We start from the raw sequence: 23963 nt of genomic DNA on the forward strand, positions 1-23963 counted from the left end.
ATGCAGCTCCCCGCCACGCCGGGTGCGCTCACCCCTTCCCTGCTCGCCATCCCCGTGGCCTTCGGCATCAACGGCGCGACCGCCTTGGCAGAGTGAGTGCGGGCCCGGGGCAAAGCTTTGGGGCTGGGATGCTGCGGTCCGGCTCGGGGCAGGGCGCTGGGTCCTGTCCCCCGCTGGTCCTGGATGCTGGGTCCAGCCTGGGACCGGGTGGGAGCCTCTGGACTGACCCAGGACAAGGCTGTGTCCAAGGAGGGTGGGACATATCCCAGCCGGGATGGGCCGCTGGGTCCCATCCGGACCCGGAGAGCGGTGCCCGGGGCAGGGTGCTGGGTCCCTCCTGGGGCTGGGGGCTCGGTCCAGCTGCTCCTGCCCCGGCTGAGCTCCATGGAAAGGTCGCTGCGGGCCGGGGCTTTGCCGACGTGGTTCACGGCTGCCTTTATGACTTTTAAATCCCGTTCCCGGTGAATAGACACGCAGCAGGGTTGCTCAGGCTCATTGCACGACGCGGAGCGTAACGGGGCTCGCCAGCAGCCCAAATCCCCTGGGAATTAGGGTGCCTGGCACCTCCCTGATTTGTGAGCATCCTCTCTGGCCCGGCCCCAGCGCAGCCCTCGGGGCCGGAGGGACAGGACCCCCGACGCGGGGTGTCCCCTCCCTACACGGCCGTGCTTCCCGCGGCGCTGGGGACCCCTCCAAGCCCCCTCTCCCCCTCCCAAAGCGATCCCCCCGGCAACTCAGCCGCTGGCGTGTCCCAGCGTGGCCGATGCCACCCCTCTGCGCCGGCCTCGTCGTCACCGCCGTCGTGCTGCCCGATAACAGCCCCGCTTTCGGTTTTTCCGCTGAATGACGCCGTGTGATGCCCCAGCCCGGCCGTGTTCCGGCTGCTCTGCGCATCCCCGGCCGGCACCCTCGCACCAGGGATTTGGTACCAGCCAGGGCCGGCTCCCCGGTGAGCTGGCCAGAGCCCCACCGCTTCCTCACGTGCTTTATTTCTCTTCTATGTAAACCCACGCTCTGGCTGGTTGCTTTTCTCTTATTTCCAGTCTCACGCCCCAGGACCTGCCAGCTACGAGTTTTCCCCTTGTGTTCTTTCATCATTTTACTGCACTTTCTATCCTTTCGTTCCTGTGTCCTGGTTTCAGCTGGGATAGAGTTAATTTTCTTCCCAGTAGCAGGCACAGTGCTGTGTTTTGGATTTAGTAGGAGAAGAACGTTGATAACACGCTGATGGTTTAGTTGTTGCTCAGCACTGCTTATGCCAGGCAAGGACTTTTCAGCTTCCCCTGCTCTGCCAGGGACACAAGAAACTGGGAGGGGGCACAGCCAGGAGAGTTGATCCCAACTGCCCCAAGGGCTATTCCATACCATACGGCGTCATGGGCAGTATGGAAACTGGGGGGGTTGGCCGGGGAGCAGCGATCGCTGCTGGGAACTGGCTGGGCATCGGTCGGCGGGTGGTGAGCAGTTGCATTGGGCATCACTTGCTTTGGATATTATTATTATTATTTTATTGTTACTATTATCATTACTATTTTACTTTATTTCAATTATTAAACTGTTCTTCTCTCACCCCAGGAGTGTTTCTCACTCTTACTCCTCCGATTCTCTCCCCCGTCCCATCGGGGTAGGGGCAGTGAGCGATGGCTGCGTGGTGCTGAGCTGGGGCTGAACCCCGACATCCTGCCAGGCCCCTTCACCCTCCCTTTCCCATTCGTTATCATTCCTTTTTATAGCTAATTTCTGCTTTTGCTTTACCAGCAGGGAGGGCTTTTAGCCAAACTTCTCTTCATCGCGGAGCCGGGGCTTTCCTGGCCACCTGATAAACTTAAAGATCTCCCGATTTTCATTCCCACCTTTTTGCCCTCCTCTTTCCCTTCCATCCCGTGTGGCACCGCGCTGTTGCAGCCCGGATCTCCGGGATCCATCGCTGAAATCTGCAGCCCTTCTGCGTGACGTGGCACCGGCTGAAAACCATCGGTAGCTGTGGGGAGCACCAGCCCCTCCCTCCTGCCCCCCAAACTGGAGCCCGTAACAATATTATTCCCCCGCCCAGGCGTTGCAGGGGGAGGTGGGGGGGGTACATCCCCCTGTTTCATAATTAGTCGCTGCTGCGGGACGAGCGATGGTGGATTCGGAGCCCCTCAGCCTGGCAGGGTGAGCTGGGTGCCCTGAGCGCAGCACCCAAAGGTGCTGGTACGTGCGGGGTGGCCCCATCACGCACACGGTCACGTCTTACGGTGAGCAGAGGAGCCCGGCGTTGTGCTATTCCGCAGCAACATCTGTATTTTAATTTTGAATTAATTGTTCTGTGGGAGTAATTAGTTGTGTAGTAATTAATTATGCACTAGTAATAATGCACTTAGGCGGTGACGCTTCAGTTATTTGATTGTTTTGAGGCTTTTTTTCAGGAGTATCTGTGTTGGGTTTGGATGCTTAGGGCGCGCAGTGAGGACAAGCTCGGGCTCGCTCAGCGCCGCTGCGGTGCCCGTCCTGGGCGCGGGGTCCTGCGCTCCCCGGCCCCCAGCCCTGTCCCTGGCAGAGCAAAAACACGAGTGGGTGTTAGTGGGTGTTATCGCAGCCTCCTCTAAATGAGAGCTGAGCTGTTCTCAGCCGGTGACCCGGGGGCAGGGGGACGGCTGGCCTTTCGTCCCCAGCCCGCACGTCACCGTGCTGCGCTGAGGAGCGCTCGGGTGGTAATTGGGTGTTTCTGCAGGATAAGCTATTAACACCGGTGTCTGCAGGCAGTCAGCCATGATTTTACCTTTTCTTTTTCTTAGGTAACAGGGTTAAAGGCTTGAGTGAAAAAACCCGTATTGTTTTCCGTGTTTCCTAGCAGAAGCATTGGCTAGACCAGAGCTGTAGCTATTCCCGCTGATGCAAGAGCCTCTTGGAGGGGATGCAGCAAGCTCGGGATAGATTTCCCTACAACTTCTTCACTCTCTTAGGACACCTTCTCAGTGCCTGTCTCCTCGTTACTGATTTGCTCTATAATCGGTTTCCCCGGTCTCTTAGAACACCGGCCCATCGCCGCAGCCTGGAGAGGGAGAGGGTTGGCCACGGGCTTCTCCCCTGCCCTGGCACAGGAGCCTTGGCGAGGCAGCCCCTTCCCCATCCATGCCCGGGTGCCAGACCCAGCCTTCCTCCAGGCTTCGCCTCCCCGGGGTTATTTCAGACCCTGGGGGAGCCGTTTCCCCCCGCAGAGGACGGGCAGCACCCAGTGCCGCCGTGGGACCCCACCTGTGCCAGGGGCGCGGGGTCTGATCCTGCCGCTCCCCCTGCTTCCGCGGAGACCTGTCAAAATCAGCGGGGGCAAAGGGTGTTTCACCCGGACTGGGGCAAACGGGGCTTCACCCCCCAGCTGTGCCCGGGGTGCTTGAACCTGTCGCCCTGTTCTGCAGGAGCCCGCTGGTGCTGATGCTGACAGGGGTGCTGGTGCTCGCCATCCTCATCTCTATTATCTTCTTCGTAAGCGGAGGGAGCCACTTCCACGACCCCCTTTTCTGCGGTGAGTCCCCCCCCGGGGCGTGGGGACTGATCCCGTGCTGGGGCAGGGAGCGGAGATCTGGGATTTGGGGAGAGCCACGGGACCCGCTCAGAGCTGGCTCGCTGTCCCGCAGTGTTTGTGGTGTTCTCCTTCACCTCCATCGTCGACTTGATCATCTCGCTGGAGGAGGATGGCTACATTTCTGGCTTCATGGAGGTCTACGTCAGAGAGGTACCGCATCACCCGCCTCGGGCTCTCACACACCCCAGCCGTGCAACAAGCAGCCCCGTGCACCCAGGTCAAGCATGGATGCTGCTCCAGCTCCTGAAGCTGCTCCTGCCGCAGAGGGACCATGCATGGAGCAGCTCCAGCTCCTGAAGCTGCTCCTGCCGCAGAGGGGCCATGCACGGGGCAGCTCCGGCTCCCAAAGCTGCTCCCACTGCAGAGGGACCATGCATGGAGCAGCTCCGGCTCCCAAAGCTGCTCCCGCTGCAGAGGGGCCATGCATGGAGCAGCTCCGGCTCCCAAAGCTGCTCCCGCTGCAGAGGGACCATGCACGGAGCAGCTCCGGCTCCCGAAGCTGCTCCCACTGCAGAGGGGCCATGCATGGAGCAGCTCCGGCTCCCAAAGCTGCTCCGGCTCCCGAAGCTGCTCCTGCCGCAGAGGGGCCGTGCACGGAGCAGCTCCAGCTCCCAAAGCTGCTCCCGCTGCAGAGGGGCCATGCATGGAGCAGCTCCAGCTCCCAAAGCTGCTCCCGCTGCAGAGGGACCGTGCACGGAGCAGCCCCGGCTCCCGAAGCTGCTCCTGCCGCAGAGGGACCATGCACGGAGCAGCTCCAGCTCCCAAAGCTGCTCCCGCTGCAGAGGGACAATGCACGGAGCAGCTCTGGCTCCCAAAGCTGCTCCCGCTGCAGAGGGACCGTGCACGGAGCAGCCCCGGCTCCCATGGGGTCCCCTGGGGAGGGGGTGTGGGAAGGCGCCTGCCCCCACCCCATCTGATCCGCTGTCTTCCGAATGGGCAGGGCGAGCCCTACCTGCGCACGGCGCACGGCATCATGATCTGTTACTGGGACGGCATCATCCACTATGGGCTCTACCTCGCCATGATGGCAGCCATCGGCCAGAGGTGAGCGGGGATGGCGGCGGCGGGGAGGCGAGCTCAGAGGGGTGGGAGGGTCCCGGTTTTTGTGGGGAGGGGAGCTCTGAGCCTGGCAGGGGTGTCTGATCCCGGCTGTCTCTGCAGAAAGAGCTACAGGAACCTGGGTCTCTTCTGGCTGGGCTCTCTGATGATGAGCATCGTTGTCTTCCTGCTTGGGAACCTGATAGGTACGGGGGTGTGGAGGGGAGCTCAGCTCCACGTCCAGCCCTTGCCGACCCCTCCAGGCTGCCTCCATCCCCCGTCTGCCCGGCGGGTTTGCCCCCTGGCACTTGCCCCACGGGCAGAGGAGGAAGGCGCTGACCTGGGGGAAAGCGGCCGGTATCGATACCGGGCGCCGAGCGCTCCGCCGTGCCTACCACGCGCTCTCCTTCCCCAGGGAAATACAGCTCCGACCTCAGCCCTGCCTTCCTGCTCAACCTGCCCTACGTCCTCATCCCCATCTGGGCTGGGGTGAGGCTCTTCCAGCAGCCCAAGGCCCTGCCGTGCCTCAGCCCCGAGAAGGTGAGCCAGGAGCCAGAGCCGGGGCAGGGGGTCTGCGGGGAGCTGCACCGGGAGCCGTCAGCCTTATCCCCCCCCGGGGCTGGACCACAGGATGCGGAGCCGAAAATACGGCATTTTCCCTCTCCCAGGTTGCAGAGGAGCAACGCAAGCGCCTGTACCAGCGGCCCCAGGACGTGGCGCTGGTCCTGGTCCTGCTCCTCACCGCGGCGTTCACCTTCTTCAGGGGGATGGTGAGTGCTGGGTCCCCACAAGGGGGTCCCAGAGGGGCCACGGGGGTCCCGGGGTGGGTGCATCTGCCCCACGCCCGCCTCCCCTCCCCTCTCCGCATCCCCAGGTGGTTTTGGACTGTCCCGCCGATTCGTGCTTCGAGTACATCTACCAGCACGAGCCGTACCTGCGCGACCCAGTCGCCTACCCCAAAGTGCAGGTGAGTGGGGTCGAGGTGGGGCTGGAGCCCCCCCGTGCTGTCAGGGACGGGGTGACCTTCTCTGTGTCCCCCCCAGATGCTGATCTACATGTTCTACGTCCTCCCTTTCTTCTGCCTCTGCATCTACGGGCTGGTGCTGCCCGGCTGCTCCTGGCTGCCCGACTGGAGCCTGGTGTTTGCCGGCGCTGTCGCGCAGGTGAGGGCTGCCCCCTCGTCCTTCCTCCGGCTGCGGGGGGGGGACAGCGGGACCCCCGGGCTGGGTTTTGGTCCCAGCCAGGAGAGAGCAAGCGGGGAGCCGGGGCTGAGCCTGGGGAGCCAGATCTGCACCCGCGGCTGCATGTGGAGCAGTTCCCACCGCCGCTGCCTGCTAATTACTTTGGCCTCGGTGGATCTTAATGGAGCCGAGGATTAGTTTGACAGAAATAGGCTGGAGCGAGCCCGCGGGTCTATAGATAGGATGCGCTGGGTGCGCTCCTGTGAAACACCCTTTGGTGCCGGGCGGGCGGCAGCGGGCCAGCCCATCGCTGCCGGACCCTCCGGTGCCACCCCCTGCCCTGCGTCCCCAGGCTCAGTTCTCCCACCTGGGCTCCTCGCTGCACGGCCGCACGCCCTTCCCATACCAGACCCCTGAAGATGTCTGGTGGAGCTTCCTCCTCACCAACGTCCTCTACGCTCTGGGCCCCCAGCTCCTGGCCTACCGCTGCCTGCGCTGCCCTGCCTTCTTCCTGCCCGCCACTCCCGCCGGCAAGAAGCACCAGTGACCTGTCCTGCCCGCGCCGGGGGGCTGCTGCCCGGCTCCCCTCGAGCAGCCGTGGCAGCTTGCGGTGGGCCCTGGCTGGCAGAGGTGTCCCCAGGGATGCTCCGGTCCCCGGTGCGTCCCCTAACGCTGCGGGGTGCGCTGGGGGCACCCCAGGGTGCTCTGCGGGGGCATCGCTGCAGCCGCAGCCCTGCCCTCGGCCAAGCTCAGGGGTCTCGCTGGCGGGGGGCTGCGGGAGCTGGGCTCCCCTCCCGAAGGATCCCCGGGGGCTGTGGGGGCCCCGTCCCACCCCGGTGCTCCTGGCCACACCGGAATGACGCAGGAGCGGGGACGGTGCCAGGAAAACACTGTTTACAAAATAAAGGAGCGAGGGTACAGCTTCTGAACCCGCGTCCGTGCTCCCGCCGGGGATGTCACCCCCATGCCAGCGGCCCAAGCACCGCGCTGGCCCCCCCGCGTCATCCGCCGCGGTGCTGCCGGTTCCCACCCGGTGCCCGGGGCCGGGAGGAGCTGCCTGACTTTGCCTTTTGGGGCGCAGGGGCCGTGGGGGGGTCCCGCTGCCCGCGCTGCCCTTGCCTGCCCTTGCTGCAGCTCGGCCTGGGGCTGCGAGGGGGGAGCCGGGGAAAGGGGGGGGGGGGGGGGCTGCGCGTGCCGGGGGTGCCCACGGGGGGCAGGGGGGTGCGGGGGGGTGCACAGAGGTGGGGGGGTGCACGGTGGTGGGGGTGCTGGTGGCGGCTCGGGGCTGCCCTTGCAGGGGCTGGGGCGGGATTTACTCGGCAAAACTGCTTTTACCCCGCGGGTTCCGCGCCCGCAGCCCGGGCCGGGGGGACCGGGGGTACCGGGGGGGCCGGGGGTACCGGGGGGGCCGGTGACCTTGGCGAGCCGGCGGCCCTGCGCAGCGCCGGGAGCCGGGGCAGGGCCGGGCCGAGCTCCCGGTGCCGCCCCCTGCGCGGAGCCGCACCGGCAGCACCGGCGGCACCGGCGGCACCGGAGCGCTCCTGCGGCCGGGCCCCTCCCGCGGGCCGGCACCGGCGGAGACACCGTGAGTGCGGGCGGCTGCGGCGGCGGCTCCGCTCGCTGCGGTGCGGCCGCGGGGAGCCGGGACGGGACCCCCGGTACCGGTAGCCCGGGCGGGGGCTGCTCCCGGCGGGTGGGGGGGGTGCGGCGGGGCCGGTTCCCCCCGCGCTGCGCTGCCCGCTCCCGGGCACCGGCGTCCCGCAGCCCCGGGGCTGCCGCCGCAGTGTCCCGCACTGCAACACCGCACCGGCCCCGGGGCCGCCGGCGGGGGAGAGCCGGGGCCGCCCCGCTTCGCCTGCCCCCGACCGGGCACCGGGACCCCCGGGGGGGGGCTGCCCCGCTCCCCTTGCCCCCCAGCCAGGCACCGGCACCCCCGGGGAGGGGCTGCCCCGCTCCGCCTGCCCCCGACCGGGCACCGGGACCCCCGGGAAGGGGCCGCCACGTTCCCCTTGCCCCCGACCGGGCACCGGGACCCCCGGGGAGGGGCTGCCCCGCTCCCCTTGCCCCCCAGCCAGGCACCGGGACCCCCGGGAAGGGGCCGCCCCGCTCCCCTTGCCCCCGACCGGGCACCGGGACCCCCGGGGAGGGGCTGCCCCGCTCCCCTTGCCCCCCAGCCAGGCACCGGGACCCCCGGGGAGGGGCTGCCCCGTTCCCCTTGCCCCCGACCGGGCACCGGGACCCCCGGGGAGGGGCTGCCCCGCTCCCCTTGCCCCCCAGCCAGGCACCGGGACCCCCGGGGAGGAGCTGCCCCGCTCCCCCTGCCCCCGACCGGGCACCGGGAACCGCAGCAGGGCAGCCCCGCTCCCCTTGCCCCCCAACCAGGCACCCCCAGAGGGGCAACGCTGGTCTCCCTACCCTACAGCCAAGCCCTGGCTCCCCCTCCCCAGCCCCACGGGGGTCTCATTCCCACGGTGGGGGGGACCCACCCCGGGGGGACCTACCCAGTCTGCCTGGGCCGGGATCTGGGACATCTCTGAGGACGTGGGGCTTGGGGGGTTGCAGCCCCTGGGTAGCAGGGGGGGCCGGCACGCATTTCCGCTGGCTGTCCCTGGGGAAGGGGGGACATGGCACGGGGTGGGTGTCCCGGGGGCTCCGGGGGGCTCCGGCAGCCGCAGCCCACTCCCACGCCATCAGTTCAGTTTCCAGATGTGCCAGCGCTGACATAAATAACTCAAGAGATCCGGCCCGGCGCGGCTGCCATGAAATATTCATCTTGGCTGTAACTGAGCGGGTGAATGGGAGTTCAGCGCCGGCGCAGGCCGGGGGGTGTGGGGGTCCCTGCAGGCCTGGGCTGCTCGGTGGGGAGAGGCGATGGGTGACCCGGTGCTGCCGGTCACCCCCACTCTGCTTGGGGTGGGTGAGGTGGGAGACGGGGCGGGGGGCTTCCCCACGAGGGGTGTCGGTGGGTGCCGGCATCTCCTTCCCCCAGCCAGCACAGCCCCCTTGGGGTGCAGGTTGGGGCCCAGCATCGCTGCCGGGGGGGCTGCCGAACCGGGGGTTGGCCAGATGGGCTTGCTCACGGACCTCCCCTCCGCCGCCCTCCTCCCTGGGGTGCCGGCGGGTGCTCAGGGGCTCTGCTCTCCCCCCCAGATGCGTCCCCGAGGCCCCTGGGCCGCTGGCCCAGCAGCTCTGCTGCTCCTCGCCGGCGTCCTTGCCTCCGACACGCTGCTCAGCACCCGGGGACGGAAGAAGGTGGTCCATGTCATGGGTGAGTGGGGACGGGGTCCGCAGCGGGGAGCTGGGCTGCACCCCCGAGATGGGATGGGGGGGAACCGTCCTGCAGCCGTGGGGCTGTTGGGATTAATATCCATTAAAGCATGATCAGGGTCTCTGGGGCATCCGTTGTGTCCCCCCTGCCCTGGCCAGGAGCTGCCCAACCCTCCTCAGGGTTTGCAAAGCCCCCAAAAGAGGGAAATTCCCCCCAAAGGTGGTCCCCCCTGCCTGCCCCATGCCCGCAGCCTGCCTTGTCCCTGCCGTGGGTCCTGCCCACGCACGGGTGCTGCCCCGGGGGGAGGCAGGGGCAGGCTTGGGGACAGTGACTTCCCTGAGCTCGGTGTCCCTTGCAGAGGGTGACAGCGGGGCCGTGGTCGTGCAAACGGCCCCCGGGGAAGGTGGTGACGCACCGGGGCGGCACCATCATCCTGCCCTGCCGGTACCACTACGACGTGTCCGCCCACGACCCGGCTGAGATCCGCCTCAAGTGGACCAAGGTGACGGAGCCGATGGCCTTCGTGGATGTCTTCGTGGCGCTGGGGAAGGCGCGGCGGGCGTTCGGCAGCTACCGCGGCCGCACGGCTCTGCAGGAGGACGGCTTTGGCGATGCCTCGCTCATCATCCGCAACGTCACCCTGCAAGACTACGGCCGCTACGAGTGCGAAGTCACCAACGAGCTCGAGGACGACACTGGCATGGTCAAGCTGGACCTCGAAGGTAGCGGCATGGCGATGGCAGGGAGGAGGGACGGGGACGGGGAGGGCTCCGGGTGTCCCTGTGCCCCGTGCAGGATGGCCAGGACATGGTTCCCGGTGCCGCGTCCCCGAGCTGGGCTTGGTCCTGCTTTACGGCTGGTTGTTTTTCCTGGCATGTGCCGTGGTTTATTGCCTCTGTTATTGGCTTTTATTGTTGCTCCAGGTTTACACGCTGGCAGCTAATAAATGCCGGAGATAGATAGCGGGCACGGCCTCGTAAAGCACCGGGGAGGACCGGGACATGGCAGCAGCGTTGGTGCTGTGCAGGCTCCAAGCCCGCCGGGACAGGCTGCTGTGCCTGGGGGTGCCAGGAAAGGGGGAAAACCCTTTTTTGGGGGGGCTGGGGAGGCCCAGCCACGTGGCTCAGGCCGGTACAGGCTCACTCCAGGGACACCGGGGCTCGGCTGAGACTCCACGCAGGTACCACTGATGTCCCCAGGTCCCCGAGCTGCAGCCCCTGGAGCCCGGGGGTGCTGCGGGGCTCCCTGCGGTCGCAGGGTGGGGAAGCTTTGAGGTTACTGAGCAAAGCCTGGAGCACCCAACCTCCCCGAGCAGAGACAACGGCAGCTCATCTTCGCTGGGCTTTGCAGCTGCTCCCATTCCCCACCGGCTCCCAGCGCCTTGCGCTGACGCAACGACCCCATTCGTTGGGCGCAGCTGCAAAATAAGACGGGGAGACCCCCCCCATACCCCAGCCCTCCTCTCCATCCCCCCAGGCGTGATCTTCCCCTACCACCCGCGCCTGGGTCGCTACACCCTGAACTTCCACGAGGCGCAGCAGGCGTGCCTGGAGCAGGACGGCATCCTGGCCTCGCACGACCAGCTGCACCAGGCCTGGCTGGAGGGCATGGACTGGTGCAACGCCGGCTGGCTGGAGGACGGCTCGGTGCAGTACCCCATCTCCCGGCCGCGGGAGGAGTGCGGCCGCAAGGACACGCCGGTGGGGGTACGCAACTACGGCTATCGGCACAAGGAGAGCGAGCACTACGACGCCTTCTGCTTCACCTCCAACCTCAACGGTAACGGCGGAGGGGAAACTGAGGCGCAGAGCACCCAGCTCCCTGTTTTGGCTGGGCGGGGTTGGGGCGGGGGGGGTTCCCACGGTGGTCTGGGAAGGTGCTCAGCCCTGGGGCGAGAGAAGGATGCGGCTGCGTGTGCCTTCCCTGGGCTCCCCAGCACATCAAGAGGGGGTTCGGTGCTGGGGACCCCCAGCAAGGACCAGGATCCGGCCCTATCACCTTTGGGGCTGGAGCACCCGGTTTTAGCGAGACCCATCTTCCCCGGGCAGGAGCAGGGGACGAGGTAATTGCAGCAGCAAACGGGACGGGTGATGGATGAGGCCGGGGCCACGCAAGACAGATGGGAGCCGGGAGGGCTCCCGGGCTCTGTAAATTCCTCCCGGCTGGCAGGGCCACGCGGGGGGGGCTCTGCTGATGTTTATTTAATGGTGGCAGGCAGAATAAATAGCAGCTGTAATCGCCACGAGGAGCCATCACCGACCGCCGCCGTGCAGCCCCCATAAATCTGCCCGCACCGTGGCGGTGGCTCCCCCAGAGCCCACCCGGCTGGTCGCCTCCTCCAGCCCCCCCAAAATGTGTTGGGGGGGGTTCTACGGGGCTTGCACCGCTCAGCCCCATCCCTGCCCCCTCCCACCCCGCCGGGTGCCGGTGCCGCGCCGGATGCAGGATGCTGCAGCCGGGTCCCCATCCCTGACAGCCCCCATTTTGTGTGTGTCCCCCCCCCCTCCCAGGCAAAGTCTACTTCTTGAAGACGTACCGCAAGCTGAGCTACGCCGAGGCGGTGCAGGCCTGCAAGAACAACGGGGCGGCCGTGGCCAAGGTGGGCCAGCTCTACGCTGCCTGGAAGATCCAGCTGCTGGACCGCTGCGAGGCCGGCTGGCTGGAGGACGGCAGCATCCGCTACCCCATCGTCAACCCCCGGGCACGCTGCGGGGGCCGGGAGCCCGGCGTGCGCAACCTGGGCTTCCCCGACAAGAAGTACAAGCTTTTCGGGGTTTATTGCTTCAAGAAGGCTGGCGAGGCTGCCCCGGAGAAGGCGCTGGGTGGGGGACACCCCAATTGTGTGTGAGGCTCACCCTCACCGGGAGCACCCCCAGACTTGGCCGGGGACCCCCCCCCCGCAATGTGTTGGGCTCCCGGCATCGCTGCCTCCGGGGACGCGGCGGCACGGGGAGCTGCGGGCAGCCCCTGCGTTGGACTGGGAGAGGTGCCCGTGCGATGCCGGTGCGGTTGCTGTGCCGCAGGCTGCGGACAAAGCCCGGTGACGCTTGGGGGAAACTGAGGCAGCGGGAGGGGAGCGACTACAGCAGCCCAGCCAGCAGCCTGCGCTCAGATGCGGGGCCGGCTCCCCAGCTCACTGCGGTTATTGCTTATCACTCAGCGTATTGCATGTGCTAAAGGCCCATCCGGAGCAAAGCAGGCTTGAGCCCCCGACATCCTCATCCTCGTGCCTGGGGTCCCCAGCTCCGCGCTGTCCCCGGGGCTGTGCAGCACTGAACCCCCCTGGGAGACGCTGCGGGCAAGCGGCATCACGGGACCGGCAGGTATCTGCGGGGGGCTGACCTGCCACGTGGCCCTCCTGCCCCCCAAAATCCCACCTTGGCTCAGGGCAAGGGCTGGGGGCACTGGGCTTGGCTTTGTGCAACATGGGCAGCCGGGGGGGCACCTGCAGCCCCTCCAGCACCCGCATGCACCCGCTCGCCACTGGCCACCCCACAGGGCCGCTGCCGGGCAAGCCGAGTGCCGCACGCCGGGAGCCCAAGGCTGGGGCAGCTCCTTAGCGCTTGGCTTCGTGCAGAAGCGGCCGATGCCCGGAGCGGGGAGGTGCTGGGTGGGCACCGTCCCCTGCGCCCACCTGGCCGAGCACCGGCTCGAGGCTTTCTGCAGCCCTGGCGCTCGCAAGCTGGACGTAGATGAAATAAAAGCTTCGGCTGCTTTTGAGAGCTGAGCCGGGCTCTCGTGTCTCCTTCGCTGATGCCACCTTCGAGGGGCATCTCGGGTGCAAAGGGACACCGGGCTGCCCTGCGCCGCGGGGCCGCTCCCCCCGCAGCTGCTACATTCGCTCCCTATTCAGAGGAGCTGGGCACGTTCGGAGCATCCCAGCTGGAGCACCCCGACAGCATCCCCTTGGATTTATCGGGACCAGATCCAAAGGAGCAGCATCAGCAGAGCCGCCTCAGGGCATCGTGGTGCTGGCAGCAACCGGGAGGCACGGGTGGGCACCCCGGGGTCCCCCATGCTGGAGGGGGCTCGGGGGCTTCCTCTGTGCCCGGCGCAGCTGAGCGCAGGCCATCCATCACCTTAGTGACTGCCAGTGCCACCGCGGCGCCCAGGAGGGGAGCGTGGCACCGCGCGGTGCCGGGGCCACCGGAGCAGGTGGTGGCTGATGGATGGCGACATGCTGATGGATGGCAGCCGGGCTGGGGGGGGCCGCAGCCCCTGCACCCATGGCTAACGCAGGCAGCACCCCGATAAATTCATCAGCATCTCTGCGTCTTATCAGGGCTGGCAGGGAAAGCCGCGGCCGCGCTGCTCAGCGCTGGCGACACACGTGGCAGCCACCGCCGGCGTGATTCATGAGCTCTCGGCTCGTGGCACGAGCAGGCGGCGGGGCTGGCACGATGAGCCCTGGGAGAAGGAGTAGGTTTGTTTAAATTAATTTAGTGGCAGCGAAAGGAGGCAGATGGAGAGCGCTGGCGAGGCAGTCCCCGGCCGAGGGCCACGGGGGGATTGTCCCTGGGGTCCCCGCACCCGCCCTGTCCCCAGGAAAGCGCAGGGTTGAGGCCACTCAACTGTTAAAAAAATTTATTAAAATGTCCAGCAGTACAGAAAGGCAGAGTCAGAAATGGCACGGGGGCAGGGGGACGGGGAGGGGGCTCGGGACACGGCAGTCACGTCGCAAACAGCAGAGATCAGAAAGCGCCGTACACACACACACGCCAACTCCAACGGGGACCCGACGACGAACGGAAAGGGAAAATAAAAATCAACCCCCCAAACCAGGCGGCAGAGTGGGACGCCGGCCCCGGCGGCATCATCCCCCCACCCCGCGCCGGGCAGGGTCCCCGTGCCGGCCGCAGGGACGCCCCGCGGGCAGGACCGGGGGGCTGGGGCGGGGAGATGGGGGGGCTGCTAAAAAACTGGAGCCACCCTGGGCCAGTGAGACCCCGAGGTGGGAGATGGGGGGGCTGGCGGGTGAGTCCCCCTCCTTCGGGGAGGGGGCCAGAGCCCAGCCGGGGAACAGCCCCCGCGCGGGGCCGGGGGGGTCCCTGTGCAGGGCTGGGGGCTCGGCCCCAGGTCGGGGGGCTGAGCGTGGGGCATGCAGGGAGGGCTGGGGACGCACACGCAGCCGCCCCCTCCGGATCCTATCCCTACGGGGCCGGGCATCCTAGGAGCTAAAGCCAAGGGGGGTTATAAAAGAGTGGGGGGGGGGGTGGGAGGGGGGCGGGAAACGTCACCACATCCCGGGGGGGACACGGCCGGTCCCGGGGGCCCTTGTGCTTCCTCATCCCCCAGCTCTAGAAGTAGTGGCCCTCCTCCATCCAGTCCAGCCGGAGGTGCTTGCGGTGTTTTCGCCGCTCCTTGCGGGGTTTGTGGTGGTGGTGCTGGTGGTGGGGGTGGCTGTGACGGTGGCGGTGGTGACGCCGCGCTCGGTGCGACCGCCTGGCTAACGGGGGCAAGGGAGGGGACCCGGGGGGGTCAGGGACCGTGGCCCCCGGGAGGGAGCCGGTGCCTCGATACCCCCCCCACCCCGGGACCCCCGCTCCCCACTAACGTTTTGTGCAGAGGATTTTGGGCCGGTCCCACTTGCCGGTGCTGTGGCACTTGATGGTGGGCACGTGGCGCTGGGTGAAGCCCTCCTCGCACTGGTAGCGCACGCTGGAGTGGATGCTGTACTTCTCCTTCTTCTTCCCCACGGTGAAGGCGTTCGCCACCTCCGGCGGGGGCCCGCACAGCACTGGGGGGGGCGGACAGACCCCCGTCACCCCCCGTCACCGGGATGGGGACAAGGGGACACCGCGCCGAGGGCACCGGTTCTCTCCGCGAGCCGGAGCGGCGGTGGGTGGCTTTACGAGGGGCTCCTCCGACAGGCTGGCAGTGAGGTGTTCCCCAGGATTTACTTCGTTAATTAACGGCCTTATCGGGGCGAGCGCATCGTTAACACGCGGCCGGCGGGAGAGAACTTAAGGAATGAGAACTGAATAGTTTTAATGGTGGCAAATTAAACAAATTCAAGTGGAGAGGGAAGAACCGACTGTGGGGGGAAAAAAAAGGAAAAATGGAGATTAAGGGGAACTGCTCGAGTTTTCCTGGACAAAGGGCTGGGAGAGGTTTCCTGAGGATGAGGATGTGCCGGGGGCTGCGGGATGGGATGGAGACACTGGGGGCTGCGGGATGGGGGGGGGGCTGCGGGATGGGACGGAGGCACTGGGGGCTGTGGGATGGGGATATTGGGGGCTGCGGGATGGGGATGGAGACACTGGGGGCTGCGGGCTGGCAGGGGGGCTGCGGGATGGGATGGAGACACTGGGGGCTGTGGGATGGGGATGGAGACACTGGGGGCTGCGGGATGGGGATGGAGACACTGGGGGCTGCGGGATGGGGATATTGGGGGCTGCGGGATTGGGATGGAGACACTGGGGGCTGCGGGATGGGGATGGAGACACTGGGGGCTGCGGGATGGGGATATTGGGGGCTGCGGGATTGGGATGGAGACACTGGGGGCTGCGGGATGGGGATGGAGACACTGGGGGCTGTGGGATGGGGGGGGGGGGGGCTGCGGGATGGGATGGAGACACTGGGGGCTGCGGGATGGGGATATTGGGGGCTGCGGGATTGGGATGGAGACACTGGGGGCTGCGGGATGGGGAAGCCGGGATGGGGGCGCCGGGGCAGGCGGTACCTGTGCCTTTCTTGCAGATGTAGGGCAGGTTGTAGTTGCAGGGCACGTCGTTCCACTTGCCGATCTCGTGGGACACCAGCACCACGCAGTCCTCGCCGCCCGCGAAGAAGTTGTCGGGTTGGTTTTCCCGCCAGTTCTCGTATTGCTGGTGGGACACGGGAGAGGGCGAGAGCCCCCGTGCCCCCCACACCCTGCACCCCGAGCCCCACCCTGCACCCCAGGAGCCACCTCCAAGGGTCTCACCAAGCCGGTGTTGTCGGTCCACTGGAAGTCCTGCTCCACGATCCTGTCATTGAGCCCGATCCAGGTGTTCTCGTGCCCAAAGCCTACGGAGAGAGGCACCCACATCTTGCACGGTGAAGGCAAAGAGCACCGAGGGGTGCTGCTGCTTGGAGACCTGGGGGATGGGGTGCTACCCCCCCCACCCCGCACCGTTGATGAAGCCGTGCTCCTCCCACGAGTGGATGCTGGTGAGGTGGCCGGCGCGGCGGCGGCAGTCCCGCTCCGCGTCCTCCCAGGAGCGCCGGCGGGCGAAGTAGCGGTAACAGTGACCCTGGAACTTGTGCCAGTTGTGGTCGCAGCCCTCCGTGTCTGTGGGGAGATGGGGACGGTGGGGGCAGCGAGGGGGACCGGCCCCCCAGCACCCATGGGAGGGATGCAGGGAGCAGCTCCCCATCGCGGGGAGGGCAGGACTCCTGCATCCCCTTCCCAGCTCCCCACACCTGCCCCTGCAAGGGACAGGGGCTGGCCCAAAGGGGCAGGGGCTGGGCAGTGTCCCCGTGGAGGTCTCGCCCACCCCATGGCGACACACCCTGGGGGGACATCGGCTGCTCCCCGGCCCTCGCCGCCACCGTGCTCCTCACCTTTCTCGCAGCGGCTGCCGCCGTAGCTGGGCAGGCAGAGGCAGACGAAGGAGTTGACCTCGTCGATGCAGGTGCCGCCGTTCTGGCAGGGGCTGGACAGGCAGTCATCAATGTCTGCGGGGACACGCCGGGAGCTGTGGGTGTGCAGAGACCCCCACCACCACCCACCCAGCCCGCCGGCCCCTCCGCCAGCACCGGCGCCAGCGGTGACCGAGGATGGGGGGATCGAGCAGGACTTGGAGCCGCGGCTCCATTCTCCTCCCCGCTCCCAAGCACGGACGCTGCGCCGCACCGTGCCGGGGAGGCACGTGCAGGCAGGGATGGATCCTGCCCCGGCACAGTGGGATGCTCCGGCCGCTCACCGATCTCGCAGTTCTCCCCGGTGAAGCCCGGGGCGCAGCTGCAGCCGCAGACGGTGCCGTTGGCACGGCAGGTCCCGCCGTGCAGGCAGGGGTTGTTCTGGCAGGGGTCAGCCGGAGCTGCGGGGTGGGAGCGGGCGCCCTGAGCCAGGGTGGGGGGGACACCGCGGCACCCACCCCCTTCCCCACCAGCACCCAGGGCCCGGACCCAGCGCTGCCGGCTGCTGCACGTTAACTGCGCTGCCTTTTCCGCCTGGCCGTGGCTCTACTCTTTAAATATATTTGTTGCCTTTGTGCCAGCCGCAGCCGGGCAGCGTGTGCCGCGCATCCCCCGCCAGCAGCCACCTCTCCAGCTACTATTATTAGCAACTGCAAATATTAAAGAGGCTGCTTTCCCAGCTCACGTTAATAGCTCGGCTCCCGCTGAAAAACCCAGGACCCGCTCCCAGCCCATCACGGTTGGCAGAAACTCCCCGCTGAGTAAATTGGTTTGGGTAAAAGGGGAGACCCTTTTACCCCCCGCCAAAACCTCTGCCTTAAAACCGACCCTGTGGGTCAGCACCGTGCTGCGCCAGCCTGGAGGGGTCAATCTCGAGATCCTCCTGCCACCCAGCCCCTTTCTCCCTGTGCCCATCAGCTCCGGGTGCCCGCAGCACCCCGACCCCGCAGCACCGTGCTCACCGTGCCGGCTGGCGTTGCCAGCGCCCGCCCAGGCCAGCAGCTCCCGCTCCTCCAGCCCCGGCTCCTCGCCGCTCCCGCTGTCGGCATCCAGCAGCAGGGACCCCCCCGGCCCCTCCAGCAAAGCCGCCGTGGAGGGCTCGAAGAGCGAGCCCACGCTCGGGGACTCGGGCACCTCCTGCACCCATGGGTGGGGGGCGGTGGGTGCTGGCCAGGGGCTGCGGGTGGCCCAGCTGGGGGGTGCGGCGGGCTCTTCCCTCTTCACCTCCCCGGAGGCATCCTCATCGCCGGGGGCCGCTGGTGCAGCCTCGTGGCTGGGGATGGCCGGGGGGCCGGGGCTGGCGGGGGGCTGCCGAGGGGCCGGGGGGGGGCAGGAGGAGATGCTCCGCTCCCCCCAGCTCCGGTGCAGCATGGCTGCTGGGCCGTGGGGCCGTGGGGGCGAAGCCCGTAGACCCCTCCTCAGCCGCTGGCTCCAGCACCTCCGCCTCCGCCGGCCGCTCCATGCCGGCCCGCAGGGTCACCTCGCCGGCTGCGGGGGGAGGCGAAGGCGAGGGGACATCCTGTGCCAGGGGGGACATGGACGCTTTGCCGCTCAGCTCGGCTGAGCCCATCCCAGCATCCCCGTGCCCGGCCGGCTGCTCGCGGCTGGGATCAGCCGGTGCCTCGGCTGGTCCATGGGGAGCCGTGGGGCTCAGCCCCCCCTGGGGCCGGGGAGCAGCCGCCTCGGTGGGGCTGGGGGTGGCGGGGTGCCCCACGGAGGGGCCGGCTGCGTGGAAGAAGGTCACCGCTTTCCTCTGCCTCTCCAGAGAGCCATCGCCCGGGGCCCCGCTGCCGTCACCACCGTCACTGTGGGGCTGCGGGGCCACCTCGGGGCTCTCGGCCACCAGCGGGGCTGGGGGCAGCGGGGGCCGCGGCGGGACGGAGCCGCCGTCCTCCTGGGAGAGGGCATCGCCGGAGAAGTCCTCGGTGGCATCCGTGGGTGGCTGGGGAGAGTCCCCATGGGCGCTGGGGACGCGGGGCTGAGCCCCAACCATGGTGACGTCCCGGTGGCCGAGAGCATCGTGGGGAACTGTGGAGGCAGGGAGGGATGGGGACGATGGAGGGGGTGCTCGTGCGGGCCCCCCGGGATTGTGGGCGGCCGTGCGGGGGCTCCACCATGGTGAATCCCTCCGGGCAGGCGCCTGCGGCGAGGGGGACACCGGGGCGGTGGCCGGTGCCATCAGCTCTGCAAAAGACAGCGCAGCCATGGGGTCCCCGGGCCAGCGCAGCCCCCGCCGGGACCCCCCCCCCAGCCACTTTCAGGCATCACTTACCGGGGCCGATCTCCTCCTCCACCGCGTTGGAGGGTGAGTAGGTGCCCTCCCACCGGAGGCTCTCGGTGCCGGCACCGGGGCTGCTCCACGTCTCCACCACGTTGGCTGCAGCCCCCTTCACCTCCAGGGCCAAGACAGGGGCCCGGGTGACCATCCTTGCCGGGTCCGTAGCCACCGTGGGGTCCCCAGCCACCACCGCCGGGTCCTGGCTCTGCCGCTGCAGCTGGAAGTAGCGCCCGTTCAGCCCGGCAGAGCTGCTCCGCCTTGGCGCGCGGGAGCTGGCCGGTGGGGTGCTGGGGGTCTCTGCTACCACGCCGGGGACCGTCCCCAGCCCAGGTGGTGTCGGCGGCGAGCCGGTGACGTGCTCCCAGGCTGGGCTTTGGGACTGCGGCAGGAGGGCAGCCAGGGGCTCCTCGGGGCCAGGGGCTTCTTGCAGCGGCGGTGCTGGGCTGGTGCTGGCCAGATCCTGCCAAGAGCTCACCGGCGCCCGGTCCACCACGTTGAGAGCTTCATCCTCGTGGGGCCACGCCGGCGAGGAGGCCGTGGTGGGAGGCGGGGATGTGCCGTCGCCCAGCCCCAGGCCGCGAGCCACCGGCACCCACGACGGCGCAGCCCTGGGGAGGTCGCCGCGCCGCGCCGCGGGACTGCTGCTCGCCGGCCGCAACTGCTCGTCCTCATCCTCACCCAGCCCCACGGGCCCCGGCTGCGGCAGGAGGCCGTGGCGGTCACGCGGGGTGTCCCGGGCGTCCCCCGACGTGCCCAGCTCCTCGCCGTGCTCCACCAGCACGTTGTCGCTGCCCGGCGGGTTGGGTGTGGGCAGCACCGGCGCCTCCGGCTCCCTCTGCCCTGCGGCCACACGCGCTGCGGTGAAACCATGAGCGTCAGCCGTGCCAGTGGCGGGACCGAGGGGCAGGACGGGCGTCCAGGGCACGAGCAGGGACCCGCATCCCCGCCCCGAGGCACCGCATCTCCCAGCCTTGCGCCGTGCCAGGGTGATGCATGGAGCTGGGCTCCCTCCCAGCGCAGCTCTCCTCATTTATCTCATTAATTCCCCAATTAAATATTCATCTGCAGCAATTTTCCCAGCCATGGCTACCGATTCCCAAGGGAAGAAGGACCAGAGCTGGTGGGGGGCCTGGGGGGGAACGCGGTGCCGGCATTGGGGGCCAGTCCCCCTTACCTTTATAGCAGTAGGCGTCAAATTTGGAGGCGGCGGGGGGGAAGCCGGTGCGGTTGGGGAACTGGTAGAGGGTCCTGACGCCCGAGGCGTCGCCACCGCATTTCCTGCGTGGGAGCCTGATGGGGTAGCGGACGCTGCCGTCGGCCAGCCAGCCCGGGTCGCACTGGTCCAGGCCCTCGCGCCACGCCAGGTAGAGCTGCCCCGTGGTGGCTAACGAAGCCCCCCGGCTCTGGCAGTGCCTCCGGGCCCCCTGCCAGGTGAACCGCCCCGGCACCGTGGCGTAAAACACCGTCCCTACAAGAGAGCAGAGCCCGTTGGGGATGCAGGGACGGAAAGCTGTACGGTCCTGCCGGCTCGGAGCCGAGCGGTGTGTTTTAGAAGTCTCCATGACTCAAGCACGATGGCCACGCCGCGCCGCTCGGCACCAGCACCGAGGGGGACACCGAGCGCTGGCATGGCACCGGCACCCATCCCCACAGCCAAACGCGGCAGGCAAGAGATGCACGGAGACGCCTGCGCTCCTGCCACAGCCATGTCCCTGGAGGGGTGTCCCCGGGCACCCACCCACCCGACCCGGCGTGCACCCAGCCGCCGCGGCACCGCTTGCCTCGCAGCTCCCGGGCGTAGCAGTAGACATCGTACTCTTCGCCGGGCTCTCTCCGGCCGTAGCTGCGGACGCCGGGGAGGCTGTTGCGGTCTCCGTAGCAGCCGGGCCGGGAGAGCGTGATGGGGTACCTGCCGGAGAGGGGCACGGTGGGCGCTCAGCTGCACGGCCGCCTGCAGCGAGGTGTGCCCGGCTGGCAGCCCGTGCTGCTCACTCACCGCACGGTCTGGTCAGCCAGCCAGCCCGCATCGCAGTTGTCGTAGCCATCCTCGAAGGCGGCCTGGAGGTGCTGGGGCGAGGCGATGATGGCCGAGTTGTCCAGGCAGGCGCGCCGGGCGGCGGCGAAGGTCAGGGCATAGCGCTCGCCCGCAGGGCGGTAGTGGAAGACAACACCTAAAGGCAGCGGATGGCACAGCTGGCACAGGGTGCAGAGCTGGCACAGCTTGCACAGGGTACACAGGGTACGTGGAGCGCACAGCTTGTACGAGGTGCAGGGCTTGCATGGGGTGCACGGGGAGCAGAGCTTGCAGGGGTGCACAGCTCACATGGGGTGCACGGCTCACATGGGGTGCACGGCTCACACGGCTTGTACAGGGTACATGGGGTGCACAGCTTGCACAGGGTGCATGGGGTACGTGGGGTGCACAGCTTGTACAGGGTGCATGGGGTGCGTGGGGTGCATGGCTTGTACAGGGTGCACGGGGTACGTGGAGCGCACAGTTTGTACGAGGTGCAGGGCTTGCATGGGGTGCACAGGGAGCAGAGCTTGCAGGGGTGCACAGCTTGCATGGGGTGCACGGCTCACACGGCTTGTACAGGGTGCACGGGGGTACATGGGGTGCACAGCTTGCACAGGGTGCATGGGGTACGTGGGGTGCACAGCTTGCACAGGGTGCATGGGGTACGTGGGGTGCACGGCTTGCACGGGCTACACGGGGTCCACAGCTTGCACAGAGTGTGCAGCTTGCATGGGGTGCACGGGGTCCGCAGCTTGCATGGGGCACACGACCCACACGGGCACCCATGCCACCCCGCCGCGGGTACCGGCGATGCCCCCACAGCTCTCTCGGCACCCCACGGCGCGGTGCCCGGCTCACCCGTCACCTCCAGCGGCAGCAGGTCCTGCTCATCATCGATGCCAGCCACCACCTCGCAGCGGTACAGCCCCGCGTCGCTGGCACGGGCGGCGCGCAGCAGCAGCGTGGCGTTGTAGCGGTCACGGGGGTAGCCAGGCAGGGACACCCGGCCCTCGTAGGCTTTCACCACCTTCACCGCGTTGTCCTTGGCCACCAGGATGGGGACATCCTCCCTCTGGCCGGTGGCCGAGCGCACCTTGCTCCATTTGACGCGGGGAGGGTCGGGGGGCTCGTTGGGCCCCAGCGAGGCGGAGGGCTGGAGCAGGAAGAGGCAGGGCAAGGCCACGGGCTCCCCCAGCCCCACGCGCACGGCCTGGTGCTGCACCCTGTTGATGTGGATCACCTTCCCATCGTCCTGGGAGCCTGAGGGGAGAGGCGCCCAGATACCACGGGGACGGGCGGCGGGAGCTCCTGCAAGGCTCTTCGTAGCGGGGAGAGCTGGGGGCAGTGCGGGGTGCTGGGGGCTCCGTACCGGGCACCCCTGAGCCTCCCAAGGAAGAGCGTGAAGCCGGACGATGTGCAGCCTCCCCGTCTAATGGCTGCAGATCAACTTCGCCAGTTAAATCTGCTCCTTCACGGCTGAACCCCGACTCGGCCAAGTCCCCGTGCCCCCCCAGGATGCTGCCAGGCTGTAGCTGCTGCTCGGCACCCATGGGTCCCGCACCACTCCCATGGGGATACCAGTATTCCCCGTCCCTGCCCCGCAGAGGTGGACCCCTCGCCAACAACTGGGTGCCATCCAACCCCTGCGGCACCAGCAGGAAAGCCATCCCCACGCTGGGATAAAGCGTGGCAGCGATTGTGACCGCCTCCTCCTCCTCCTCCTCCCGCACTAATCCTGCCCCAGCCTGTGCCGGCTCCCAGCTCCACCGCCACAAATCCCCCAAGTCTCGGAAAGCCCCACGGCGCGGCTCTCCCTGCCCGCAGCGGGGTCGGGGGGATGCTCCCCGCAGAGCCCGGCTGCCTGGGGACCGGGGACGGCCACTAATCCCTGCCTGGCACCTTCCCCCCCAGCTCCCTGCCCTCCATTGCACCCCAAGCCCTTTGCTCGCCGGGAGACACCCGGGGAGGGTACCGGGGTGGGGGGATCCCAAACCCAGCCGTGCAGCAGGATGCCGTGATGCCCCCACCGTGCAGAATGGGGGGGCATATGGGCTCTCCCAGCCAGAGAGACGGCAAATCCCCGGGGGGCTCAGCTCCGCGGCGGGGAGAGGGCCAGGGGTGCCGCCAACGGGATTAAGGATTTAAGGTCTCGCCTGCGAGGATGCCAGCGTGGGGGATGTCAGGGTCGCCCGGGGGGCTTCGCTAATCCCCCGCAGCCCAGGGCAGGGAGCTGTGGGGGGCCGCAGCCCAAGCCCTCCCCTGGTTATTATTCACCCTCGCTATTTAGTATGGCTGAGAGTTCATTATTTGCGGCTGTTTACCGTTATCGGCTAATTAGCCCCGGCTACGGCGCGCTGGTGGCACTTACCCAGCACGGCGATGGGGAGGAGGGAGAGCCCGAGCAGGAACCAGCGGCCGGCATCCCCCATCACATGGACCATCCTTGACCTGCAACGAGAGCAAGGGGGTGGGAGGCCGCTGCTCGCCCGCTCCCTGCTTGTTCGGCGACGCCGTCGGACCATAAATCACCGCGGGGCCGCGCTGACACCGAGCCCCGGGAGCCGTGGGGACAGCAGGATTAGCCCCGCTTAGCCAGATGCCATTAGCCTGGAGAGTTTGATTTCACTCTCGGCATCGAGCCGGCGTGGGGTCGGGATGGAGGACGGGGTGCCACCCGTCAACCCACCGAGCCCCCAGCCGCCCTGCCGGGGTGTCCCCATGTCCCCTGCCACCAGTGCCACCCACGGTGACACCCCTGCACCCGCCCGGTGCGCCGCGGCAGGTGGGACACCCATCTCCGTGGTGGGGGCAGCAGGCAAGCTCGGGGGTCCCGCAGCCCCCCCAGCCCGGCCGCGGCACAGCCGGCGGTGCCGGAGCCGGCCCTCGCTCTGCCCCCGGCATTAACATGCAGCGGACGCCTCCGGCTGCCAGAGCCGGCGTGCGGCGCGTGGAGCACAAAGCCGGCACCGCCGCTCGCCGAAAATCTCCCATCC

The 23963-nt window shown here is 68.0% G+C and overlaps 3 protein-coding genes across 4 annotated transcripts; 2 read left to right on the forward strand and 1 right to left on the reverse strand.

Annotated features, from left to right (window-relative positions):
• Positions 1 to 6331, forward strand: TM6SF2 (transmembrane 6 superfamily member 2). 2 transcript variants are annotated; one of them, XM_075723734.1, is made up of 10 exons: positions 1 to 92; positions 3399 to 3505; positions 3618 to 3715; positions 4506 to 4609; positions 4727 to 4809; positions 5019 to 5143; positions 5272 to 5373; positions 5478 to 5570; positions 5647 to 5766; positions 6137 to 6331. In XM_075723734.1, exons 1-10 carry the CDS (start codon positions 1 to 3, stop codon positions 6329 to 6331), a joined length of 1119 nt encoding a protein of 372 aa, XP_075579849.1. The 2 variants fall into 2 exon arrangements, with proteins under 2 accessions (XP_075579849.1, XP_075579850.1); XM_075723735.1 differs by lacking the exons at positions 1 to 92; positions 3399 to 3505; positions 5478 to 5570 and having other exon boundaries at positions 3626 to 3715; positions 5019 to 5126; positions 5243 to 5373.
• Positions 6332 to 8934: 2603 nt separating this feature from the next.
• On the forward strand, positions 8935 to 11900 carry HAPLN4 (hyaluronan and proteoglycan link protein 4). The gene is given in 5 exon segments (XM_075723767.1): positions 8935 to 9052; positions 9411 to 9445; positions 9447 to 9774; positions 10529 to 10831; positions 11563 to 11900. Coding segments are annotated over 5 exon segments (1122 nt in total).
• A 2449-nt stretch (positions 11901 to 14349) lies between these two features.
• NCAN (neurocan) lies at positions 14350 to 23411 on the reverse strand. The gene is made up of 15 exons (XM_075723775.1): positions 23339 to 23411; positions 21829 to 22230; positions 20950 to 21124; positions 20735 to 20862; positions 20095 to 20421; positions 18948 to 19793; positions 18114 to 18859; positions 17638 to 18022; positions 16960 to 17076; positions 16598 to 16711; positions 16167 to 16325; positions 15978 to 16060; positions 15735 to 15879; positions 14607 to 14789; positions 14350 to 14498 (listed from the first exon to the last, which is right to left on the reverse strand). The coding sequence occupies exons 1-15, from the start codon at positions 23409 to 23411 to the stop codon at positions 14350 to 14352; spliced, it is 4032 nt and encodes a 1343-aa protein (XP_075579890.1).
• Positions 23412 to 23963: the final 552 nt, after the last annotated feature.

The sequence above is a fragment of the Pelecanus crispus genome, chromosome 20 (assembly GCF_030463565.1).
Source record: "Pelecanus crispus isolate bPelCri1 chromosome 20, bPelCri1.pri, whole genome shotgun sequence".
NCBI lineage: Eukaryota > Metazoa > Chordata > Aves > Pelecaniformes > Pelecanidae > Pelecanus > Pelecanus crispus.